Source organism: Clarias gariepinus, chromosome 15 (genome assembly GCF_024256425.1).
Source record: "Clarias gariepinus isolate MV-2021 ecotype Netherlands chromosome 15, CGAR_prim_01v2, whole genome shotgun sequence".
Lineage (NCBI taxonomy): Eukaryota > Metazoa > Chordata > Actinopteri > Siluriformes > Clariidae > Clarias > Clarias gariepinus.
In genome coordinates this window covers 11243138-11267883 of record NC_071114.1, presented here as the reverse complement: position 1 = coordinate 11267883, position 24746 = coordinate 11243138, and the positions used below count along the sequence as shown (strand labels likewise).

Here is a 24746-nt window from a genome sequence, read left to right as displayed (position 1 = left end):
TTCCAATCGGATCTGAAGTTTGCACATACCTATTTAATACAACTTTTGCAAACTCTCTCAGATTATTAGACATTACCTCATGTGTTACATAGGCTACATTACATACAGTGTATAGTATGTTACATTACATCAGATTATGTAATGTCACATACAGTATGTTAGATTATGTGTTACATATGTTACATTACACACATGTTACAGTACGGATTATTATGTTATATGTTACATTTTGTGTTACATATGTTACAGTATACCAGGTTATGTTACATGGTGTTACATTACATGTACATTTTTAAGCATAATAAAATATACGTTTGTATCCACAAGATGGATTTTGAGTTTACTGTCAAGTTTGAGAGTTTAAATGAAAGAATATTCTCAAACTTGACATCACAACAATTTGCTTTCACTTTGCACTCTTTTATCAGATTGCTGTAAACAGTGGAATAATGCATGGTGGATCGTCCACGTGCCGTTTTTATTATGCCGCATTACATCACAGTCGTGTCCGTGTTATCTTTCCCCTGCAGTGTGTGTCGATGCTAAGGACAGACAGCAGAGTTCACTGAAGTTTCCTGAGAAATCACAACAGCACGTCTCCTCGCTTACACCGCGTCTCCATCGAGACCTGCTACGCTGCTTTTTATGGTTTCTCAAGCTTATTCACATGAAGTAACCTCTACGAGATATCTATGACAGCTGTTTCTTCATTCCTGGAATAAAAGACAATGTAGGAGAGATTATGTACTTCGTTCGTGTACAGTAATGCGTGGTTTCTACTGTAAGAAGACCAACGAGATTAGCTGTCTGTCGTTGCTATGGAGAGCCTGCGCCTATCAGGCCGGGCCGGGTAGGCCCAAGAAGCGTCTGCGTGGTGGAGTTGCGTCTGATACCGGAGGAGGGAACACGAAGAGCGGATTACACACAAAAACGGTGCCTTAGCTCTTTCATTAACGCTAGCTCATAACTTTTGAACCTCGTTGTTTATTTAGCCGCAAGCAAGTGTCTGAATTTAACCAAACGAGCAGCTATTTGGTCCACTAATAGTTTATGAATTCCGAATTTGGACACGAAGTTATCAGAATCAGGAACCTTTGGCCAGTTAGCTGGTTAGCTTGGTGGCTAATTGCCGCCTCTGGTTAGCCGATAGGCTGCGTTATGCTTACGGCAGCTCGAACGGCAAATTAAGTATGTGATAGTCATACCGAAAAAAAAATGAACATAAAATTCCGTTTGGGGTTTATTGTCTAATCTAGCTATCTGAATAAAAACACATCTTAGTTATGCTTTAGTTTAATTCAGTTGTATTTAGTGTTTCCTTATGACACTCCCATTCTAATTAGCGTGCTAGCTTCGTTCGCCAAGGTTCGAGCTCGGGCGTCGGGGTTAGTCATGTAGCTAGATGATTACTGGTGATAGACGGTATAAGCATGTTTTACATATTTTCACCTCAATGAAGAATGATGTTTAGTAAGGACGAAAAGTAAGTAGTTTTTCGACTAATACAACTATTTGTAATACATAATAGATTTAGTGTCTTGCCTTCTTTCCTTTTTTTTTTTTTTTACTTGACGCGGGACATGACTTGGCCAGCCGGTTCGCTTAGCCAATTTCGTTTTAGCTAGCTTGGCAAGATAATTCCCGAAGGCGGGTGTAATACTAGCTAAATACACCTATAAACGGTTATAAAAGTCATTTCTAAAACTTGTTAAGATTTAAATGTAAAAAACTAATTTTAAAACTGGTTTTCGTAAATGTCTAAAGTAAGATGTCGACTCGAGTTATTGTTTTGGTCGGTGTCCAATGTCGTAGTGCATGCTTGTTTTCTTTCTCGCCTAGCTGTCTATAGTGGTAATATGTTTTTAGTAGTAGAAATCTTTCTGTCAGGCGTTTGGATTAAAGTGACTGGTTTATTATGAAGGTGTTTGTTTCCCCCGTAACAGAACACTGCACTTGCACCCCAGGAATGAATTATAATAGGAGGCTGACTCCGCTGATGTTCCCAACATGAGGATGGTTGTTTACACTTTACTCTAAAGCTGCTCTATGGTAAGAATCATTTGCTGTCAGTATAATGCACTTTTTATTTTGGCTCTATTACAGAAAACATATACACACCACTTCCTGTCTGTCCTTCAGTGAATATCAGTGCACCCAGGACATCCTCCCAGTTTTCACACATACTGATAAACTATGTAAAAGTTAAACACACTTTAAGACTACTCGATACAGTAGAGTGATATATAAATAAACTTATTTGAGAGATTATTATCTCTGAGAGCCACTTGTTTCTGCTGGACTAATTGGCTAATGTTTGTTACAGTGGTGGGAAAAACAAGTCTGTTTTTTTTTTTTTTCTGTGCGACATGCCAAATACTCTTGGCCCCATGCAGAGGAGCAATATCTTTCTTATCACTGACTGTTACATCTTTTTAATTGTAGAGTGAGTCAGATAGTACCTTCTTCCTGTAAGCTGTTGGATGACACATTGTTTTGTTATTGAGACAGCACTGAGTGAGGTATTCACTAAGACTATGACTACGAAGTTAATGAATTTGTTAACTTCAAGTGAAGTGGGATTTTGCTGTTTCTCAATCTTCTGTTGTTCCACACCCTTTTTTTCTTTTTCTTTTTTTTTGTAATAGTGAGTTGCATAGTCAAAAATGTACCTGTAGGTTCACATTGAGTTCAAGGATGTGACTCACCAGGGAGCATCTGATATCTAGGTGCTGATTTGATTGGTATTGTGATTCTGTATGAAGATTTTAAAAATTGCCTAATGCAATATAATTTTTTTTTTATTTTTTAGTTACAATTCGAAACAAACTTAGCTCTTACCACACAGGTCACTGCCTGTCAATGTGTGAACAGTTTAGGGCACACCACCTGTAGGGTCATAGAGAACCTGTGATGTTTCACCACCTTAAAGGCAAACATATACTCTTACAAATTAAAAATGGAATTTGGAGTCAGTGTGGTGATACATGAATTGACAAAATAAAAAAAAATCACGATACATCACCTAATTGATTTCTTTCCTCCCTAATTTCTTAAATATTTCAGACTTAGGTTGTGCTTGGGTAATTTTTAGGCTTGATCATGCTACAGAGAATGACTTGTGGCCTTTAGTATAAAATAAAATAGTAAAGTTGTTAGCTCTAGTCTAAATTTAATTATTTGTGGGTCATCATATTTTTTAAAATTATTATTTCATTTATGTTTACTGGAATTCTGATGAACACTCCAGTACATTACAAATCTCCGGTTTGGTTGCAGATTAGTTATGGTTGGGCTCAGACAGTATATTCTTAGCCTACAGTTGTGGGTTACATTCAGAACCTGCTGTGCTTGGCCTAAATGGGTAAAACGGACAGGGCTTCTTGGTCAACACGTGTATAGATTTGTTCCTTTTCAGTTAATGCCCTCCATTCCATTTATCTGCTGACATCTGGAATTACTAGCTTTTTGTCTGAATCAGCACCCCGGTGACATTATCTGTGAATTTTGCAATGACATTTTACGGAGTCTGACCTAGTTGTATGTACGAAAATAAAAGTTTGAACTGTGTGCGGTCACATTATTCATCACCTACTGACATAGGACCAACAATATGTATATTTAAAAAAAAAAAAACTGTTTCTGTTTAAAACATCATAATTAAAACTAGCTTGTGATATTTACTAATGTTTTAGTGAATCTTGTACTTTAATAATGAATACATATTTTATTAATAATATTTTTTTAGTTAAACTTTAATAAAGAAACACAAATTTAAGTTTTGCCAATTGCGAACTGGCTTGTTTCTACAAGTAATGAAGATTAAATCAGTCATAAGCCCTATTCGGACGGGACTAGTTTTACAGGGAGTCGTTAGAGAAATTTCACAGACATATTTGTGATTTAAATCCCGTCCGAATCTGTCATGTCTGTCTTTCTCTCACACAACCTCTGTAAAAATTCCAGAGCAAATTACCTACTGTTTTTCACCAAACTCGGCGGTCCTCTGAGAAATGTAATTCCGTCCAAATGCGAATGTCTGTCATCGCTGAAAATGTTTTTTCCAAAACGCGTTTTTTTTTTTGTTTTGGTCAACGTGAACTACCATACTATCTCTAGCGCCCAGGTATTTAAGTTTGCGCACCAATAATCGATGTAGAATCCATGCATCCTGGACATATCTTGTGCATCTCCCACATGTAAACCACAGACACTCCTACCTCTGTAAAAAACAAGGAGATGTTAGTCCCGTCCGAATGCGTACATAAAATGACAGATGTCGTCTGAAAAAATGTCTAACTCAAACGTCGATTGGAAAACTAGTCCCGTCTCAATAGGGTTATAGATGAGACTGAATTCTTGAACTAGTCATAATTTGGAAGTCAGGATTTGTCCTATGCGTATTGTGACTCTCTATCAAAGTCGTGGGTATTCTTGAATTAAGCGTGATTTACGTTGAGCTAAAACTTGAGCTCTGTCTATGACTGAAAGCTGGCACGTTAATGAATTGATGACATCAACAATGTTACATTTCCTATTTCTGAAAAGGTTTTTTTTTAAAGACCACAATGTGATATATATATATTTACATTATCAGTTTCCCCATCAATTTTGACAACAACAGATGTTCAAGCTCAATAACTTTAGCAAATGTGAACATTTAATAATTTAACTAAATTGACCGTCAGTTGCTTTAGTTTTTCTGGTTTTCCTTTGTGTCTCTGATCATTTATGTTGTTTTCCCAAAATTAAATTCTTTGTTGGAAAACTGATGAATTTTTTTTTTTTTTATAATATTCTGGGTGTATATCCTATGTTGTATAATGTTTACTTGCACTGATTGTATTATGTTTGAATGAATGAAGCAATGACTAAAATCTGTGTAGGAACAGAAGTTAGTAAATGCTGTAAAAAATGCATGTAGATTATAAAACCAACACCAAATTACTAAAGATGTGTATAAACATACAACTCTTTTCTCTTCTTAGGGGATAAAAAAGTTGATTAATTTAAACTGTACCAATTGACATTAAACAATTGTGAGAACTAGAGAACATGCCTCCAAGGCCATCGTCTGGAGAATTATGGGGCATCCATTTGATGCCCCCCAGGATTTTGGTGGACTGTTTGCTGCCCAATGGTATGATCCTGACCCTGGAGTGCCTCCGTGAGGCCACACTTGTCACTATTAAACATGAATTGTTTAAGGAAGCAAGAAAGTTCCCACTTCATCACCTGTTGCAAGAGGAAGCTACATACATCTTTGTCAGTGTAACACAGGAGGCCGAACGGGAAGAGTTTTATGACGAGACCAGGAGACTCTGTGATCTCAGGCTCTTCCAGCCTTTCTTAAAAGTCATCGAACCTGTGGGCAACAGAGAGGAGAAAATTCTCAACCGGGAAATTGGTAGGAACCTTTTCTTTCTCCCTTCTAGGTAATATTTATATTTGTTGCACAGGGTGTTTAGACTAAAAAAATTAAAGTGCTGACTTGTCAGCGCCTTATCTTCTTACTTGTAGCACAGATCCAGTGCACGAGGTAAGTTATTAGATTGTGTAAAATCAATTGTAGTCTTGGAGTAAGTAGAAATACATAAGATTGCAGGAACACAACAAGATTCTGAAGCTTGTTCCCTAGAAAAGTATACAAAATATCAGCGTCTGTGAGCTAAGAATCTGAGGCCTGATTCAATTTATTGAAATTATTTTTGATTACAATAAAATTCTTGTTCTGGAGTAGCACACCCATCCATTTAAAATACATTAAAATGTACACATTTATTATTTATAATAAATATGTAAGGTTCATACTTCTTAATTACATGTAATATAATAAATGTAAAGCAAACAGTATGATGATAAGGGTGTTCACATGCAAGAAGAAAATGTCATGCCAAACTTACAGACACAATAAATGTTTATATTTCGGTCTTGTACCTATCCATTTCACCTTAGTGTTAACTCTGTTTATATAATAAACAACCCATGGCAGATATTTGTGATTGTATTTTTCCTTCTTTTTATAGCTCCCTACTTATTTTATGTTTCAGGTTTTGCAATTGGCATGCCGGTCTGCGAGTTTGATCTCGTGAAGGATCCTGAAGTGCAGGACTTCAGGCGAAATATACTTAATGTCTGCAAAGACTCAGTAGAACTCCGAGATGCCAACGGGCCACATAGTCGTGCATTATATGTTTACCCTCCCAACGTGGAGTCTTCACCAGAGCTTCCAAAGCACATTTTTGGCAAATTAGACAAAGGTAGGAAACAGGAGTGTTACACATAACATTTAGTCTGATGTCAGGGCATTTGTTTGGGTGGGACCTAAATATTGAAATGATGGACTTTTTTAGCTACCTGTCAACTGACATGCACATTTTCCTTACGATTTGTGCTGGAATGTATCTTCATGTTTCTGAGTGGTGTTAATCAGTCATTAAAGGTATTAAATTGTGGTATTTAACCACATAATATAACATAATTGAAAATTATGCAAAAAGCTGAAAATAGGCAATAGGGTAGATAATGTTCATAGCCTGTAACAGAATTTTTGCTTTTCAGTGGATATTTGAGAAAGATTCTCTATGGTAAAGGCAGTGATAAATAGTTTAGTTTTGTGATGCCTACCAAAAAGTTAGTTTTAATTTTGGTGGTTATATTTTGGACTTTTTTCCTTTTACAAGTTCCCTGAGGCAATTAAGTGTTTTAATGTTTCTTTGAATATTTTTACAGGGGGAAAAATAAAAGTATTCATTTAATGATATGAAGAATACAGATTTCCACTCATCTTAAAAGTGGGTGGGTTTTTTCAGTGCTGCGCAATATCACTGTTCTACACAAAATGTGTACCTGGAAGTTAAACTCTGCATGTTACTTGTGCATCAGTTACAGATTTATTCCTATGTCATCATGCATAAAACAAATTGGCGCTCTACACAGTAGTTTCAACACTCTTGTATTTAAAAGAAAAAGGAGCTTTTCCCTATTTTCAAACCCTTGAAGTGAATACGGAGTTGAACCTAAATCGTATGTTAACAATAATAAAAATAATTAATAGCACCTCTGCTTCAGGCCACTCGGCCAAGTACAATACTTAATTATTATTATTATCGGCATAAGGTACATGTCATGGAGTTTTTTATTTAGTTTGTAATTAAATACATAATTTACAGTGTAAAATTTGTTGTCAAAGGTTTTATTGCTCAGCTTTAACAAACTTCTATAATAATTTAATGTTTTTTTAATCTGTACTCAGAGACGCTGTGTAACATCAACATGTCAGGTTTAATTAACTAATACAGTAAGGTATATCAGAATTAGAACTGTACATCTCGGTCTCTGTTCAAACAGTAATATTTATTTTAGATTTTAGTGTGAGACATTTACTGTATGCTGATAAAAATAATAATGATGATGATAAAAACTAATGAACAAAGATAAAGGCAACAACAGAAGAAAATATGTTTGGCACAATGCACATTGATGGGACACAGAAGGCAAATTCAACACAGTCATACAAAGTGTGATATGTAGAGAATTGCTGATATGACTGCTCATGACCTAAAAAAAAAAAAAAGGTTTCAATAAGAATATAAAGTATGAAATAAGAGAACGTTTTATGTACAAATCATAAAATAAAAATGGAATTGCAATGGAATTTGGATATAGAAACCATAACTAGTCATGAGCAAGGCAATGTGCAGGATAATATGCAAGTTCATAGGAATCAAAAGGATCCAATTGGAAACAGATTGTTAGAATGTACTGCCCTACAGCTTCTGATTGGCTGCTGTTTGTCCTCCTCTAGCCCTGGTGGCATTTTATAGCATCGTTAATGCATTGGCAGCACTCTGGAGTTTTGCAACCCTGCACCTTGAGTCTGTTCCATTGAGCTGACCATGGTGCTGAAAAGACGCTGTCCATACCTTTTCCGTTCGTTGCAAGGAGTGCAAACTGTGTGAGTGCTTTGGCTTCTTGGGTGCTGTTCTCTTAAAGCTGAACAGCACTGGCAGTAGTTTGTCACAGTGCTGGTCTTGACCTAAAATAAAAGTCAAAGATCAGACTCACAGAAGTGTTCATTCACTGTGTTGATTGGCTATCGTGACCCGGGCCGCTGTGACCTGCCTTGTATCTCTGAGCATGTATGTGGTCCAGAGAGGTCAGTGCATCCTGTGGAACGATCGACGGGTAAGCGAAATAGATCATGATTTCCGTGTCTCGTAGAGCTGAAAGGGGGACCCATTTAAAAGAACAGAGTAAAAATGCTGTAGCCATACAGTACCAATGTGAAGAAAGGTTTACAGAAGATGGCAAATACATTCCCTAACGTTAGAATATGTGTAATCAATATTTTAAGAATGTCTGTTGATTGCTCTAAAGCTAATATTTGTCTATACACTATAAAACAATATGAGAAATTTTACTTTCTTTATTTGTGATGCTGTTAGCAGCCATGTAAATAAATATCCATGCTACTTAAGTGCAGTAGATAAAGTATTCTGTTAAAATATTTACTCAACAGTAATACATTTAATTAAAGTCATTAAAGGGTCATTGTATTTCTTAAAATGACAGACATTCCAGATAATAATTTTTCTCTCTCCAACTTTTGAATCCAGGTCAGATTATCGTGGTCATCTGGGTTATTGTGTCCCCCAACAATGACAAGCAGAAGTACACGCTGAAGATCAACCACGACTGCGTCCCTGAGCAGGTGATTGCAGAAGCCATCAGAAAAAAGACGCGCAGCATGCTGCTATCTCCCGAGCAGCTAAAGATGTGTGTGCAGGAATACCAGGGCAAGTACATCCTCAAAGTGTGTGGCTGTGACGAGTACCTGCTGGAAAAGTACCCCATCAGTCAATATAAGGTACAACGCTCTAACTTTATGGTATTTTCAATTCTTCTCTCAAACACTTCTCTCAAATTTTTATACATAGACTTTAAATAAACAAGAACAGCAAAAGAAAGGACAATGTTGTTTTTCGTTCCTCTTTATTGCAGCTTTATAGTTTGAAGTGACTTATGCTAATGCAGTCTTTTTGGGAGACTGTGTATGATTTTTGTTTTTTATATTTCTTTTCTTTTTTTTGTTGATATTTTTGAATAATTTAAGTGTAGTAATGGAGAGTTGAGGTATTCTGTAATATTTTCACCACTGGCATTCTCATTGGAGTACACCACCTGGCTAATATAAGCCACTATTTCAGAACGCTCAAATTATTGGGCTGCATCAAGCAAAGAAAATCAACTAAGGAGATTTAAAAATACTGGAACTGGTTAAAAAACCCTTTAACACATTATCAAACCTAGAAGGATAGTTATAAACCATCACTTCGTGAAAAATATGTGGGTCAGAAAAAAAAAACAATAATAATCACTTACACTTGAAGTTGCATGGTAAAAAATGTACAAAACTAAAGCTTTCCGCTACATACACAATGAGATAAGAACTCATTGGTTTTAAACAGCTGTGTCAATATAAGAAAATCACTTTTTGTTAAGGCTAATCAGGAACAAAAGAAATTATTTTTCCACATGAACTGGTCAAGACATGTTCAAAGCTTAAGGTGAATGAATTAAATATTTAGTGTGCGTCCTTTATTTGGCCAGGCAGTGATGCTTCGTGGCAGTTTGTGCTATAAAGTGTTATGTTTTTTCATTGCTATTTCTAGCAAAAAAAAATTAAAGTGTCTGATTTTATCGGTTTGTCTCTCTAAATGATTTTTTCTTTTCCTCTGTTTCTCTCAGTATGTGAGGAGTTGCATTATGCTGGGCCGAATGCCAAACCTAATGCTGATGTCAAAGGACAGCTTGTACTGTCAGCTGCCCATGGACACATTTACCATGCCCTCATATTCGCGTCGCATATCCACAGCCACACCATACATGAATGGGGAAGCCTCCAGCAAATCCCTATGGACCATCAACAGCAACCTGAGAATACGTGTGCTCTGTGCAACATACGTCAATGTAAACATCCGGGACATTGATAAGGTGTTTACCTAAAGCACATTATTTCAGATAATCGTTCCGATTTTATACTTTGAAGATAAGTAGAGTTTAACATGACTTTTATATGTTAATGGCTAGATTTTAGATATGTCAGTATAGAGGGCATTCTGTGTTTAAAGAGTCATAATGGAAATCAGCATATTGCCAGCATATTACATTTCGTCAATATTTGAAAATCAGCACTGTAGACACTGACCAGTACCGTAAAAAGCATATGTAAATAAACCTGAAAGCCCTCCTGAAGTAAAGAGCACCATGCACACACCTAGGAAAGTGATTCACATGTTTTTGTGGAGTTGTGAGGAATCCGAAAACCTGAAAGTATAAAGATATGCAAAACTCTTCCCAGATAATAATCAATCAGGGACCCCGAAGCTCTGAAACAGAAACACTGCCGCTGTGTTGCTCAAAATACCTTGCTCTTTTTATTTTTTATTTTATTTTTTTTCATTTAACATGTTGACTAAACATTGGGTACAACTAAAATTTGTAATGTACTATGTAATGATGTGTACATAGCACAAATGCTCTCTGTATTGTGAAGGTGTATATTAATTTGTTCTTTATTATAGATATATGTCCGGACTGGGATCTATCATGGAGGGGAGCAGCTATGTGACAATGTGAACACGCAGCGCGTGCCATGTTCTAATCCAAGGTATGTGTGCAGATATACTTATATATTGTTTTATATACTGGTGAAAATAAAACGATGTAAAATTCTTTGGTGATTATTGGTGTATGTTAGATTTAATCTTTCTTTACTGCTCTCTAAGGTGGAATGAGTGGCTTATGTATGACATGTACATTCACGACATTCCCCGAGCTGCTCGTCTTTGTCTGTCCATCTGTTCTGTGAAGGGGAGGAAGGGCGCTAAAGAGGTGCCAAAACAGTTCATGTCAATACCTTTTTCATTTCATGCCAGATGAGATAGGGAGCTGTTAATAGACAACTGTAATTGAGCCTCACACCATCAGTGGATAGTCATGAGAACATCCACAAGTTTAACCTTTGCACCTAAGTAACCTGAAACTGTTAATTCGATTGTACTCAATTATTTTGAATGCTTTACCTTGTCACTGCATCCAAGTTAGTTTAATTAAGTGGGGAGCTAATATTCTGAAGCAGTTGGTCTTTTCATCTGTTTCAGGAACACTGTCCACTAGCTTGGGGAAATGTAAACCTCTTTGACTACACACATACACTGGTCTCTGGGAAAATGGCACTGAACCTGTGGCCGGTGCCACACGGCCTAGAGGATCTGCTAAACCCCATTGGTGTTACAGGCTCCAACCCGAACAAGGTATCTTTTCAGTGCAGCCATATTTGAGATTTAAACCATAAACAGTCTTATCTTATGTAAACATGAGACATTAGTAATTGCCTGCAGCTTGCAGAAAATTTGGACATATACAGGTTACATTTTAAATGTCATAACTTTTTAAAACCACAAACCTTATACTGTGTTTATTAGGAAACCCCATGCCTGGAGTTAGAATTTGACTACTTCACCTGTCCTGTAAAGTTCCCTGACATGGCTACTATAGAGGACCATGCTAACAAGATCATGTCCAGGGAGATGGGATACAATTACTTTCAATCTGGGCAGGTAAGCTTCCATGTAGGTATCCTAGTTAGAGTAGTATATTAGAGTATATAGTATATTTTTAGTATATGTGTGCATAATGCATTTTTTATTTTGTGTTTGTATGTGTGTGCGTTTGTGTGAGTGCAAGTCTCTGCCGGTAAACTGGTGTGTGTGTGAGAGAAAGTCATCTTACACAGTATCCCCCTTCCTCCTCCTCTCCTTTCTCTGAACTCAATCACTACAGCCACGTTTATTTTCAAATGTAAAGTGTAGGTTAATTTGTTTTATTTTTACTTTATTTTTTGTATTAATTATTTTCATATGAATATTTTTAGGTTGTGGAACAAATCGCCAGAGTTTCCATTATTTCTTATGGGGGACATTTGCTTTGATGTTTAAGTGTTTAGATATACAAGCACGCTATGGGAACAACTTATGCTAGCAGTCCAAGGTTTAACTATATTAAAATTCCTTTGTCTTATGTATACAACTTTTTTTGCAAGAACAACAATTGTCACCACCTCATCCACTAATGTGGAATTGTTTGTTGTAAAACCCTGAAATGTTTGTCACAGGGAGAAAGCATTTCTTGCCATAACTTTGAATATAATACTTTTAATAATAAGGGGAGAGAAATTGTGAAAGAGAAAAGCGCCAAACAAAAGGTCACATTTCTTAAGAAATGTTCAGCATTAACTTTTCGCTATTTTAATTACATAGATTTTTGTTTGGCATTTTACTTTGCAAATTATGGAATGCTTTCATAATTGTTTTTCAACTATAGGTATTTTTATAGGCACTATATTTAGATATTGAGATTGATGCACTACTTTTCTTTTTCCACAGAGCAGCAGACAAGCTCGAGACCACCTCATAATGGATGGTGATATCGAGCAGCTACGTCAAGTAGCAAACAGAGACCCACTTTCTGAGATCACTGAGCAGGAAAAGGACTTCGTGTGGAGACACAGGTACTTCAACAGAAACCACAGCTTATCTTGTTACTGTATAACAGATGCTAGTGCTAATTTCCAAAACCTCAAACTTTAATTTGTGTTTTTCAGGCAGTATTGTAAAAACATACCTGAGGTTCTTCCCAAGATTCTTCTTGCTGTAAAATGGAACTCCAGAGATGAAGTGGCACAGGTTAATAATAATTAATATTCACATTACACTAAAATGGTTAAGGAAATTACACACACACACCATATGGACAAAAGCATTTCGCCAAACCTGCAGTGACATTGTAGCCAAATACATATACTTAAATAGGAAGTAGGCTCTTTTTTTCACCTATAACAGCTTCCACTCTTTTTGGAAGCCTGTCCACAATATTTTGAAGTGTTTCTGTAGGAATTCGTGTCCATTTATTCTGTAGAGCATTTATAAGGTTAGGCGCTGATGTTTGACGAGAAGGTCTGGCCCGCAATCTCTGTTCCAGTTCATCCCAAAGATGCTCATGTTTTGATGCACTGGGGCATCTTAAAATATAAAAGGGCTGTTGCCAAAGTTGGAAGCATAGCATTGACCAAAAAGTCTTGGTATGCTAAAGTGTTAAGATCACCCTCCACTGGAAATAAGGGACCTGATTTAAACACTTGAATTTACTAAATAACAGGTTTGGCCAAATACTTTTGTCATATTTGTATCGAAGGAAATACTTACATTTGTGGAAAACTTGTGTCTAGAATTCATGGTGTTTTTAATCATGTGGATATATAATTTAAATGGGTATTTATGGTTTATTATAATTGTGTTGTACAATACATACAGAAATATTTAAAATCAGCCCATAGTACTTGACTATCACATTTTATTCCTTGTTTCTTGTTCAATGCCTAATGCATTAGGGGGTTTTGTTTACATGTACACTCTTGATTAAAAGTCTGTCCTAAAATGTTTTATGCAATGTAAATCCGTTTAAAATTTCCCTTGGGTGTACAATCATGCATTTGCGGCTGTGTTCTATGAAATAGGGTGTAATGCCATTTAAACACTGTGTGAACACCACATTATAAACAATAAATCTTTGTTTGTAATAATAGGGAAACTTCGAAATTTAAAATAATGATAGCAAGTACAGTGCAAATATAAGCCAGTAACCTCAACCTTTAACCTTTAACCATATTATACTTTATATACCTATTTTACCATTAAATGCCTGGAAGCGAAATAAGTTTATAAAGTAGACATGAGATGTACATTTTCGATATGTTCTCTGAACCAAAAGCACTAGAATTTTTGTAGTTTTATTACATTGCGAATCATAGTTAGTTGAGTAAGAAAATACTTATTTTTTTTTTTTTCCTTCCCAAAATAGTGGAAAGAATCTCAAATGTGCAGTGACTGGTCCCACTATAAAACCGACTTGAGCACAGTTTAAAACAGCATGTGCATAGCAGTGCCACTGTGTTCAGGTGCTTGCCTTTTTGGCCATTTTATAAATGAAATATTTCCATGTTTTACTTTTGGTCACCTCTTTGCCCTTGCCATCTCTTCAAGTCTTATCTCTAAAATATAATTAAATTATAATAAATGTAGGTCTTTCGGCTGCTCCCGGCAGGGGGTCGCCACAGCGGAATATTCAGTCCGCACAACAACTTGGCACAGGTTTTTACGCCGGATGACCTTCCTGACACAACCCTCCAATTTATCTGGGGCTTGGGCCTGACGTTGCACTGCGTCCAGTGGCTGGGGAGTTTGGCCACTGGCTGTGAATCGAACCCTGGCCTTCCGCATGGCAGGCGAAACACCCAATTAATATTAATATTAAATAAAAGAATTAAAAATTTTAAAGTATGTCACACACCGTTTTGTTGCATGTGATACTTGAGGCTCATATTGCAAACAAGGTTCTCCCCCATCATACACCACAGCACTGCTGTCAGAGCAGAGCTTAAAGAGTGTCCAACATTACATAATGTACATATTGTGTGTAGGAGCATCCTATTCTCTGATCAGGATTTCTGAGCTTACTTATGATCTTATTAGACTACTGATGTATGTGCAGTCAGACGTAGCCCAAACTGGTGTTATTCAGTACATGAGTGTATTAGGTTAGGTTAGCTGCAATATAATACTGATCTTAAAGTGGATTCAGGAACAAACTAACTTATCGACCCTTGCATCTTATTTTTAACCTTTACAATTCTGCCCTTTTTTCTTGCTTAGATGTATTGCCTTCTTAAGGACTGGCCTGCGATAAAACCAGAACAAGCCATGGAGTTACTTGACTGCAACTACCCAGATCCGATGATACGAGACTTTGCAGTACGGTGCCTTGAAAAATATTTGACAGATGATAAACTCTCCCAGTACCTCATTCAGTTGGTCCAGGTAGGTCATTTAAAAATATTTTTTTAGTCCAGCATTGTCATAACATTAAATTCAACAAATGGGAGTTTTGCATGTTTATGATGCGCATGTCTCTTGCAGGTTTTGAAGTATGAGCAGTATCTTGATAATCCCTTGGTGCGATTTCTGCTGAAGAGGGCCCTGACTAACCAGAGGATTGGACATTTCTTTTTTTGGCATTTGAAGTGAGTGACACCCTTCCTTCCTTCTGAACAGGATGTTGATTTTGCATATGTTATGTGGGACAACTTCTTAGCTCAGTGGTATGTTTAGACTACTATGACCGATGGTGGTGTTTGCAAAAGGATGTTTAGATCCTTGAGGAAATGTCATGCTTACATTGTGTGTAAATATTTGTTTACAGTGATTTTTTTTCTGGAATCATGTTGCTTGTACCAGCTCTGTTCCAACTCTTTTTGCCACACTCAGGCTAAATGTTGAGCTAGGTTATGCAATGATTCTTAACACAAGTTTAGGAACTTTTTGTCTCATCCAGCTTATGATTCATAAATAGGTTGATGATAATCTGAAGAGACAGAACAAATTAAAAGCGAGTTTTTTGTGCCTGTAATACGCTTGTGTTTTAAGTGGTTAGTGGCAGACTGTTACATTTTCTTGAAGTACCAATATCACAAATGTGTAAATATTAAATTTAATATTAAATACTAATTATTTTTTACCTATTAATAAAGGTCTTTTTGCCTTTCTTCCCAACATTTTCAAGTTGCCCATAAGTTTTATGTAACTAACTGTAATGTGTGTGTGTGGCAGATCAGAGATGCACAACAAGACGGTGAGTCAGCGTTTTGGCCTGCTGCTGGAGTCATACTGTCGTGCCTGCGGTATGTATCTGAAGCATTTGGGCAGACAGGTGGAGGCCATGGAGAAACTCATCAACCTCACGGACATACTCAAGCAGGAGAAGAAGGATGAAACTCAAAAGGTAGAGGAGGTTTTATTTTAGCATGATTCTGTTTTGTGTTGCATTTTGTTTTTCTGGTTTCCTTTTTGAGTGGGATGCAGACTTTCATCCTGCTTCTCTACTTTTTTATGCATCTTTAGGTTCAGATGAAGTTCCTGGTGGAGCAAATGAGGCGACCTGATTATATGGATGCCCTCCAAAACATCACTTCTCCATTAAATCCAGCCCACCAGCTAGGCAATCTACGGTGAGCCAGTTGAACACTAGTGTTTTTAGGTATAAGTTGACATATATAAAACACAATGTTTTTGTCTGTTATTGTTATTTATTTTCGTTATTATGTTAGGCTTGAAGAATGCAGAATCATGTCATCAGCCAAGAGGCCACTGTGGCTTAACTGGGAAAACCCTGATATCATGTCAGAGCTTCTCTTCCAAAACAATGAGATAATTTTTAAGAATGGGGATGGTTAGTCATCTTTTGAACCGTCAGTATTTTTTGTAATTGTCTCTGGAGTGTAAAATTTAAATATATATTAACTTATTTTTAGACCTGAGGCAAGACATGTTGACTCTTCAGATCATTAAAATAATGGAGAACATCTGGCAGAACCAGGGGCTAGACCTCAGGTACTTTTTTTTCCAAGTTCAACTTGTTTTTCTACAATTAAAACTGACTCAGTTGAGTGACAGATTATTTGTGTTGTTTTACTTAAACATTTCTTTACAGAATGCTTCCCTATGGCTGCCTGTCTATTGGAGACTGTGTGGGCCTTATTGAAGTTGTAAGGAGTTCTCATACCATCATGCAAATCCAGTGTAAAGGAGGTCTCAAAGGAGCATTGCAGTTTAACAGCTCCACCCTGCACCAGTGGCTGAAGGACAAGAACAAGGGCGAGACGTAAGCTTCTGCAATGAGATGAACAATTGCAAATTTGTTTTAACAGTGCATAATTACAACTATATATGTACACACACACACACACACACACACACACACACACACACACACACACACAAAACACTCTCCGGCACCACCTGGATTTAACAAAGCAGAGTTGAGGGCTTTCCTTTGGATAATTACTGCAGTGACAAATATGGTTCAGCTGGCAACAGGTTATTTATCCCTAACTGACACAGTAAATAGCTTCTTGTTTTTTAAACAAACATGTCAGAAGACATATCTTGTAGTCATGGCAGAGATATTACTCTGTTTCAGAAAGGTTGAATTTTGGGCCTGCAACAGAAAAGTGAATGTGAACTACTAAAATTTGATTAAGAACTGAAATAGTGGCCAACCATCATATTCAAGAAATAAATGTGCTTAGGAAAAAACACACTTGGGGAAATCAAATTAATATATTAATAATAACAATAATAATAATAATAATAATAATAAAAAATCAGTAGAGCTTAGCTGTGTTTAATAGTGAAAAAAGGAGCATTTTGACATGTGTAATGCAAGAAATTGGGACTTAAGAAAAGTCTTCAGTTTGCAGGGGGGCAAAGAGAATGGACTGAGGTTGCTTCTGTTGTTCAGGTCTAGGTTCAGCATGGTTATGTGCCCAAAAAATTAGGTTAGCTGACAACCTGAATATACTAAATGACCAGATTTTTCCATCTTTGGATTTTTTTCCCAATATGCCCATGCCAGGATTCATCTGCCTCAAGTTGAAAGAGATTAAAAACTGAATGAGTTGTTCAGGGAGCATGAGGCATCATTTTGACAGATGGATTGGCCACCACAGTGTCCAGACCTTAACCACATTGAGAATCATTGGTGGAGAATAATTTATGCAGCAGTCTGACTCTCCCATCATCAATACAAGATTAATACAAGTGCGATACAAGAAATAGTTAATTAAATTTGTGTATACCAAATGACCAGATTTTTACGTGTGTGTATGTATCCATCTGTATGTATGTTTTTTGTATTCATATTATAGGTATGACTTGGCCATTGACCTTTTCACACGATCCTGTGCTGGATATTGTGTGGCCACTTTTATTCTGGGCATCGGTGACCGACACAACAGTAACATCATGGTGAAGGATGATGGACAGGTATGCTTATATAGGCAGCCTTATTATTATTATCTATAATAATATTATAAATGAATAAATAAAGTTATTTTTTGGTCAAGCATGGGTATTAATAACTTCTGTTTTATTTAGCTGTTTCACATAGATTTCGGCCATTTCCTGGATCATAAAAAGAAGAAGTTTGGCTACAAGAGAGAGCGAGTACCATTTGTTTTAACTCAAGACTTCTTGATTGTTATTAGCAAAGGTGGAACTCAAGAATGCACTAAAACGAGGGAGTTTGAGAGGTATGTTTATAAGTTTTACATGTCACAGCTTACATTGCTGGCAGTCATATTTGGTTGAGTAACAATAGACTTGTTTGAGATTTAAACAGTTTGCAAATAGCCACATCATAAATTCAAGAACTAACTACCTGCCAAAAGTCCTGCTTGTCTCCTAGAATCTTGGCATCCCATGCATTTGTAACTGCAGCATAAATCATGCCAAAATTAACTTGAATTTGTGTTTGTGGAAAAGACCATTGTTGTGTAACGTGTTCCGTGTCTCTGCTGCTAATGAGCATGTTTATTAATAATTATGAATATTTTAGGCCAATATGGATTTTTTTTCTCTAAAAAATCTTTTTCCTCTGTGTTCAAGTTATATTTAGAATAAAAAACCTAAACAGTATTTCAAATAAAATTGTTAAATACAATTCAGACTATACTAAAATTAGAATTCCTATTCCCAGATAGTGTACATATATACTGATCAGCTGATGCAAAACCACAAAGACCTTTGTTGTGGTATCTGGCATCAGGACTTTAGCAGCAGAACCTTAAGACCAAATACTTATTTTATCAAGGAATTTACCAATTCATTCATAAAAATTTAACAATATGATTTTTCTGGATTTTTTTTTTTTTCTCTCATAGTTGAGGTATACCTATGGTAAAAATTACAGGCCTCTCTCATTTTTTTTAAGTGAGAGAACTTGCACAATTGGTGGCTGACTAAATACATTTTTGCTTCACTGTACGCCCGTTTTACCATTTTACTCTGTGGAATGTTAAATATAAAATATATTCTTAAAACACTTATATACTTAATTTCCAGCATTTAGGTCCTATCATGGCAGCTTTAAATTTTTGAACAATTTGTGCTAGAGCTAGCTAGCTCTTTTGTTGGATCAAAATTGATAGGCTAGCATTTGTTCGCAACAACATTGTTTGCATAAACATTGAGCCTTGGGCATCCATGATATTGTTGCAGGATTATTGGTTGTCCTTCCTTGGATCACTTTTGTTAGGTACTAACCACAGAATACTGATATCACCCCGAAAGACCTGTTGTTTTAAGGATGCTCTGACCAAGTCTTCAGGCCATGAAAATTTGTCCATAGTTGGCCAATGTTATTCACATACATTATTTTCATTACCTCCAACAGTTTTGAGAACTGAGTAATGTCTGGCTACCTAACATATCTCATCCTCCCTGACAGCTTCGTAACTGGGATACGCAAAAAAATAATTTCACTATGCTGTAAGGTACTTGTGGCACCGTTTGTTGACACAGGTAACCACAGATCTTCGTATTAAAACCAATGTACAGTATGTATGTGTGTATGGACACACATTATATTTACTGTTCACAACTGAGCCAATGGTTCTTCTCTTTTGCGTGCTTCGGGATTGTGGGTAATCGTTTTCCAATATATATATATATATATATATATATATATATTTCCCCCACCTACCCATAATTTTTGCTTTGTAGAATAATACTGAAGGAATCAAAAAATAAAAAAAGATACAGTACCCCTGTTCTCACCTTTTATTTTGATGACATGTTTTTCATGCGCTGGGCATTTAATCATCCAGTTCATTCAGTTCAGGAAACTGTGTCTACTCTATGGAATGTAAAATATGAAATATATTCTTAAAACACTTATATACTTAATACTTATGCCTTCGTTTTATTTAGTGGTTTTCATACCTGAATTCAGCACATGAGTAATTTAGAGTAATTAAATGTACCCCATTCCTTATATTAGTTCACTCACTTTAAAACAGGGCGCTGTTCAGTAAAATGTAAACAAAAAGCTACATTTTACTGAGCAGCACAGGCCTCTCTCATCTGCCATTATTTCTAAACAAACTTAGCTAATTGTTCACTTCTGTAGAAATAGTAGGATTAAAAAGCAACAGCAACATTTTACCCCTTTAGATGCCTCCAAAGTCCAGAGAGCGCTTTCAGAAGTCGTGAGCATGCAGCCATGCACAGCTTCTAACACGTGATTTGATGCTAATTAGCACATGTGGTGTTTTGAGAAAAAAGGCTGATCTGAGGTTTTTTATCATGCACAACTTTTGATAATGTAACGCCATAAAAATGCATTTCTGTTGAACCACTGTTTAGTCCAAGCCTCATAGGTCATGGCTTATCAAGCTAAAAACCAGCCAATTCGGGTGCATAATTAAAAGTTTATGCATTCCATTCTACACATACAGTACTGAATTGTGTATGACTTTTTTTCTTTTTTTTTAAATACCACCCCTGCAGGTTTCAGGAGATTCTACACATACAGTACTGAATTGTGTATGACTTTTTTTTTCTTTTCTTTTTTTTAAATACCACCCCTGCAGGTTTCAGGAGATGTGCTACAAGGCATACCTGGCTATCCGACAGCATGCAAACCTCTTTATCAATCTGTTCTCAATGATGTTGGGCTCTGGCATGCCAGAATTGCAGTCATTCGATGACATAGCCTACATCCGCAAGACCCTGGCGTTAGATAAAACTGAGCAGGAGGCTCTGGACTACTTCATGAAGCAGATGAATGACGCTCACCATGGTGGATGGACCACAAAGATGGACTGGATCTTTCATACTATTCGACACCATGCCCAGAACTGAGCTGGAGTAGAACTGACCCCATATGAGAGGTGCTTGAGCCAGGACAGGACCACTTACTCAGAACCTACTGGCCTGTCTTTGCTAATAGAAACATGGCACCCAGACCTCAAAGTGGGGTAAAAAATTGCCCTCAACTAACCTTCAGAGCACTAAACAATCCAAAATATTTTTCTTCTGTTTCAATCTCCTTTTTTTGGCATCCATACAGAAGAAAAGCTAACTCTAATCTTTATCCAGAATGGTTGTACATTATTGCCTGTAGTTTTGTACTGTCTCTTTTTTTTTTGGTTTGTTCTTGCTGCTCTTTTCTGGGAGAGACCATGGTTATTTTATTTAATGTTATTTTATTTCACTTTTTCATTTTTGAGAAACAACATAACGCGGTCAGCATAAAGTGGTGTTTATTTTAGGGCGCTCTTTGGATTTCTCATGTCTTCCTCCACGTACAAATGCCTTCAAATATGCATGGAACCTCTGAGGAACTCGTGTATTATACAGGGTAGAAATTTTGTTGTTTGTTCTGCGTCCGGAAGGATGGGTTCTGTAGCAAATGTAAAGGATATGGTGTTTTCCATACTCTTGCATAAACACTTGCTTCTTGGAAGCTATTACCCTTGATCACTACAGACATAAATTTTTGCTTCTTCACCTACTTCACTACTCTTGATTAATGCAGAGCTTAAGTGAATTTGGATAGGAGGTATGATTTAATTTGCCATATTTATGAATCTTCAGAAGGAATGTTAATCCATGTTGCTCACAACCTCAGCCATTAAACAATAACATGAAGCATTATGCAACTAGTCCAAAGTGTTATACATTGGCCCTCACTGATCATGCAGTTTCTTTGCTTTATCATGATCACAAAAAAGCAGCCACAAAGGATGAAATGGGACTCAAGATAGGAAAAGGCAAACATATTTAAAATCAAAGTTACTTGTTCTTTTTTCTGTGACAAGTCGAATTTTTTAAATATTTTTTTAGACCAGCACAGGTAAAGACAAGTGAGTGATATAAAGCCTTAATGTAACTTGATGCTTTGTGGCTGAATGCTCAGACCTCCATTTTGTGTACTGCATGCAACAGTAGAGCATACCTTGGTGCTTAGTAAAACCAGTTTAGTGAACACTTTACCATCAAAGCAGTTGCTCTATTTTCCACTAGCGATAACCAGGCAGGTTTATTTATTTTCTGCACTTATCCTAACTTCCAGTGTGTTGGATAACAACTGTATTGGTTCTGTAAGAAATGAAGAATGGTGCTAAATAGATTCCACTGTATGGAAAGGGAATAATTCCTTGATGAAATGGATGTTTGATGTTAAAAATTAGAATGAGAATGAGTCAGCCATTGACACATGTTTAGCATTTACACTAAAATTACACTCTGTAGTACTACATGTCTATTGTATATATCTTCAACACACTTTGATGTTTCTAATTTCCTCATGATTGATTTCCTGCAGTACACAGCTACATGTGCTTGAGGATCTGTCAGATGTGCTGTCTGCAGATTACTCTTGGGGTGATTAAAATGCTTTAAAGTATAAGTAACTTTCAAATCCCATACAAAATCTGTCAAAGCTCTTTTAAGAAACTGCTACGTATTTTCTCAGAGCAGGTTCAGCGTTGTGCATTAAAACTTATGTTAGATAAAAAGAGAATTAGGAGTGTAATTTATATCTGTAACAAATTGATCTTGCATTGCAAAATGCTGAGGTTTAGCTATTAAAACCAGACCAACTGACCTCCAAATTACTAATGATGTAATATTGCTTTGTATTTACATTTGTGTTTGAACCACAATAACTCATTAGCACTACCGGTAAATTCAGCCTCTGTGGTTGGGAAGAAAGCCTGTTGTGATTTTGCATTACATTTAAGCTGTGAAAATGTAAAGATTACAAATTAGGTGCAATTGTGCTTATTTGTATGGATATGTGTTTGCTGGTGGGGTGACTAGCTTCTGTTTAAGAATTTGTTCACTACTTAATAGGCGCTTCTGTATGTTTAGCTTTTTTTTTTCTTCATTTAAAAAAAATAATAATCTGTTTATTCAAGCCAAAGTTCTACATTTCAAGTTGTTCACCTGCATAACCACCTGAAGCATTAAAAGGGCCAGTTGTTGTTCCTGGACTGATCAATATTATAATTGATATATAATTTATATATCATAAAGTCTGAAGGACACTTATTTGTACTGTCATAGAAGTAGTGTTAATGTAAGATCTTTTTACCCTTTAAATTGGAGATGAGGCCATACAATCTGCCTTTTTGCTAAATGCAAAGACCACAGTCATGTTTTTCTTTTTTCCTACATTCTGTAGAAATACATGTACAATTCTATTGGACTATATTATACCAAAATGTATTAATGCAAGGAGAAGGAAGGCACCTTTATATCCTCAATCTAATTTATAATAATTATCCTGAAGTAAGATAACATTGTGGTGTTCCAGCTTTCTTATTCATTTATGTGCTGACTTTTAGGTTTCAGATTTTTTTATGTCAGTGTGACACTTATATGCAGTAATGTAATGAACAGATATACACAGACAGCAACTGATGTATGCAGGTGGCTTTTGCACTTTGTAATTTTCTTTTTTCCTTATCTACAATGCCTTTGTCCTACAGACAAAGGCATTGTACATAACTTACTTATAACCTTACTCTTTTGCTGCCATGAACAAATGAGATGAATTAGCAGTTAGTCCTTTTAAGAAGCCTTGCGTCCCCCCCTCCCTCCCCCAATGCATGGTTGTAGTCACTACTTTTGTGTGTAATCTGTACAGGTTACAGATCCCTTGGGGCTGGACCCCTTTAAAAGCCAATTTTAAAAATGTTGTGATCACATGGAAATAAAATGCTTTGTATTTTTCTTCTTTTTCACCACACAGGAAAACTGACATGCTGGACTTTAGCCATCTTTATATAACAAAAAAATAATAATAATTATATTTCAGTTTCAAACATACTTGAATATCATTGCTCCAAACCATCATTGTGTGTTAAGAACAAATGTTATTGTGGTGTAGCACTGAAGGTTCGCTTGCATAGGCAATTTCATACTGATGTTGAAAGTGAAAATAGTTGGGTTGTAAGAGGCTCTGCTAAAGAAATGCTTATTTAAAAAAGGTTGGCTAATCCTAAGGAAAATATTTCACACCATGTAAAATGTGGCAAAAAGTTGAAGTTAATTGTATAAACTTGTACTGAAAGGAAGGTCAAAACTGTTTGTCTGCTGTTGTTAAAACGTTTTCAAGTGATTACATTTCTACATCATTCTCCTTAATGTTTCCCTACTTATAATTTACCTATATTTTCATTTATAATCATTTTCAAGAACACTACTTTGTGGGCCAAATAATGTTCCATACAGCCATCCTGCATGAAATTTAAGTTAAAGCCCTATTATTTTTCTGTTCATTATATGTAGATATAAACATGTGGCCTAAGACTGCATTCTATAGCAACCATCTATAACTGCTAACAATGACACAGCCTCATTTTCATTTATTTACTGTTTCATTGTGCACCTCAGTTGAACATTTTCTTTGTATCCCAGATATTTTGAGTGTTATGTGAAAAATAATGTACAAATAAACATATTTCAAGAAATGTTCCTTGAACAATTTGGTATACTGTAGTTTATGTGCTTCTTTTGCAAATATTGTAATGGCTGCTTCAGCATGATAATGCACCTTATCACAAAGCAAAAAGTTGGTGCAAGCTTGATTAATGAGTTCAGTGTTCTTCTCTGGCCCTCCCAGTCACTAAATTTTAAATTCAGTAGGACACATTTAGGATTTGGTAAAAGGGGAGATTCGCAGCATGAAAAATCAAAGTGCATTTGGAAAATCAACAGGAATGGCATGATTCACTTATGTTAACATGGACCAAAATCTAAAAGGGTTATTTACAGCTTTTTGTT

At 36.2% G+C, this 24746-nt stretch overlaps 1 protein-coding gene across 3 annotated transcripts; it reads left to right on the top strand.

The window, feature by feature from the left end:
* Positions 1 to 395: 395 nt before the first annotated feature.
* pik3ca (phosphatidylinositol-4,5-bisphosphate 3-kinase, catalytic subunit alpha) lies at positions 396 to 24444 on the top strand. 3 transcript variants are annotated; one of them, XM_053512880.1, is made up of 22 exons: positions 396 to 933; positions 1944 to 2049; positions 4986 to 5404; positions 6048 to 6257; positions 8616 to 8866; positions 9748 to 9993; positions 10584 to 10669; positions 10788 to 10893; positions 11163 to 11315; positions 11487 to 11621; positions 12447 to 12571; positions 12665 to 12746; positions 14772 to 14936; positions 15036 to 15139; positions 15726 to 15897; positions 16017 to 16123; positions 16223 to 16344; positions 16427 to 16505; positions 16606 to 16776; positions 17822 to 17939; positions 18051 to 18205; positions 20546 to 24444. In XM_053512880.1, exons 3-22 carry the CDS (start codon positions 5053 to 5055, stop codon positions 20814 to 20816), a joined length of 3210 nt encoding a protein of 1069 aa, XP_053368855.1. In that variant the 5' UTR covers positions 396 to 933; positions 1944 to 2049; positions 4986 to 5052; the 3' UTR covers positions 20817 to 24444. The 3 variants fall into 3 exon arrangements, with proteins under 3 accessions (XP_053368855.1, XP_053368853.1, XP_053368854.1); XM_053512878.1 differs by having other exon boundaries at positions 11487 to 11633; XM_053512879.1 differs by lacking the exon at positions 396 to 933 and adding an exon at positions 1051 to 1483 and having other exon boundaries at positions 11487 to 11633.
* Positions 24445 to 24746: the final 302 nt, after the last annotated feature.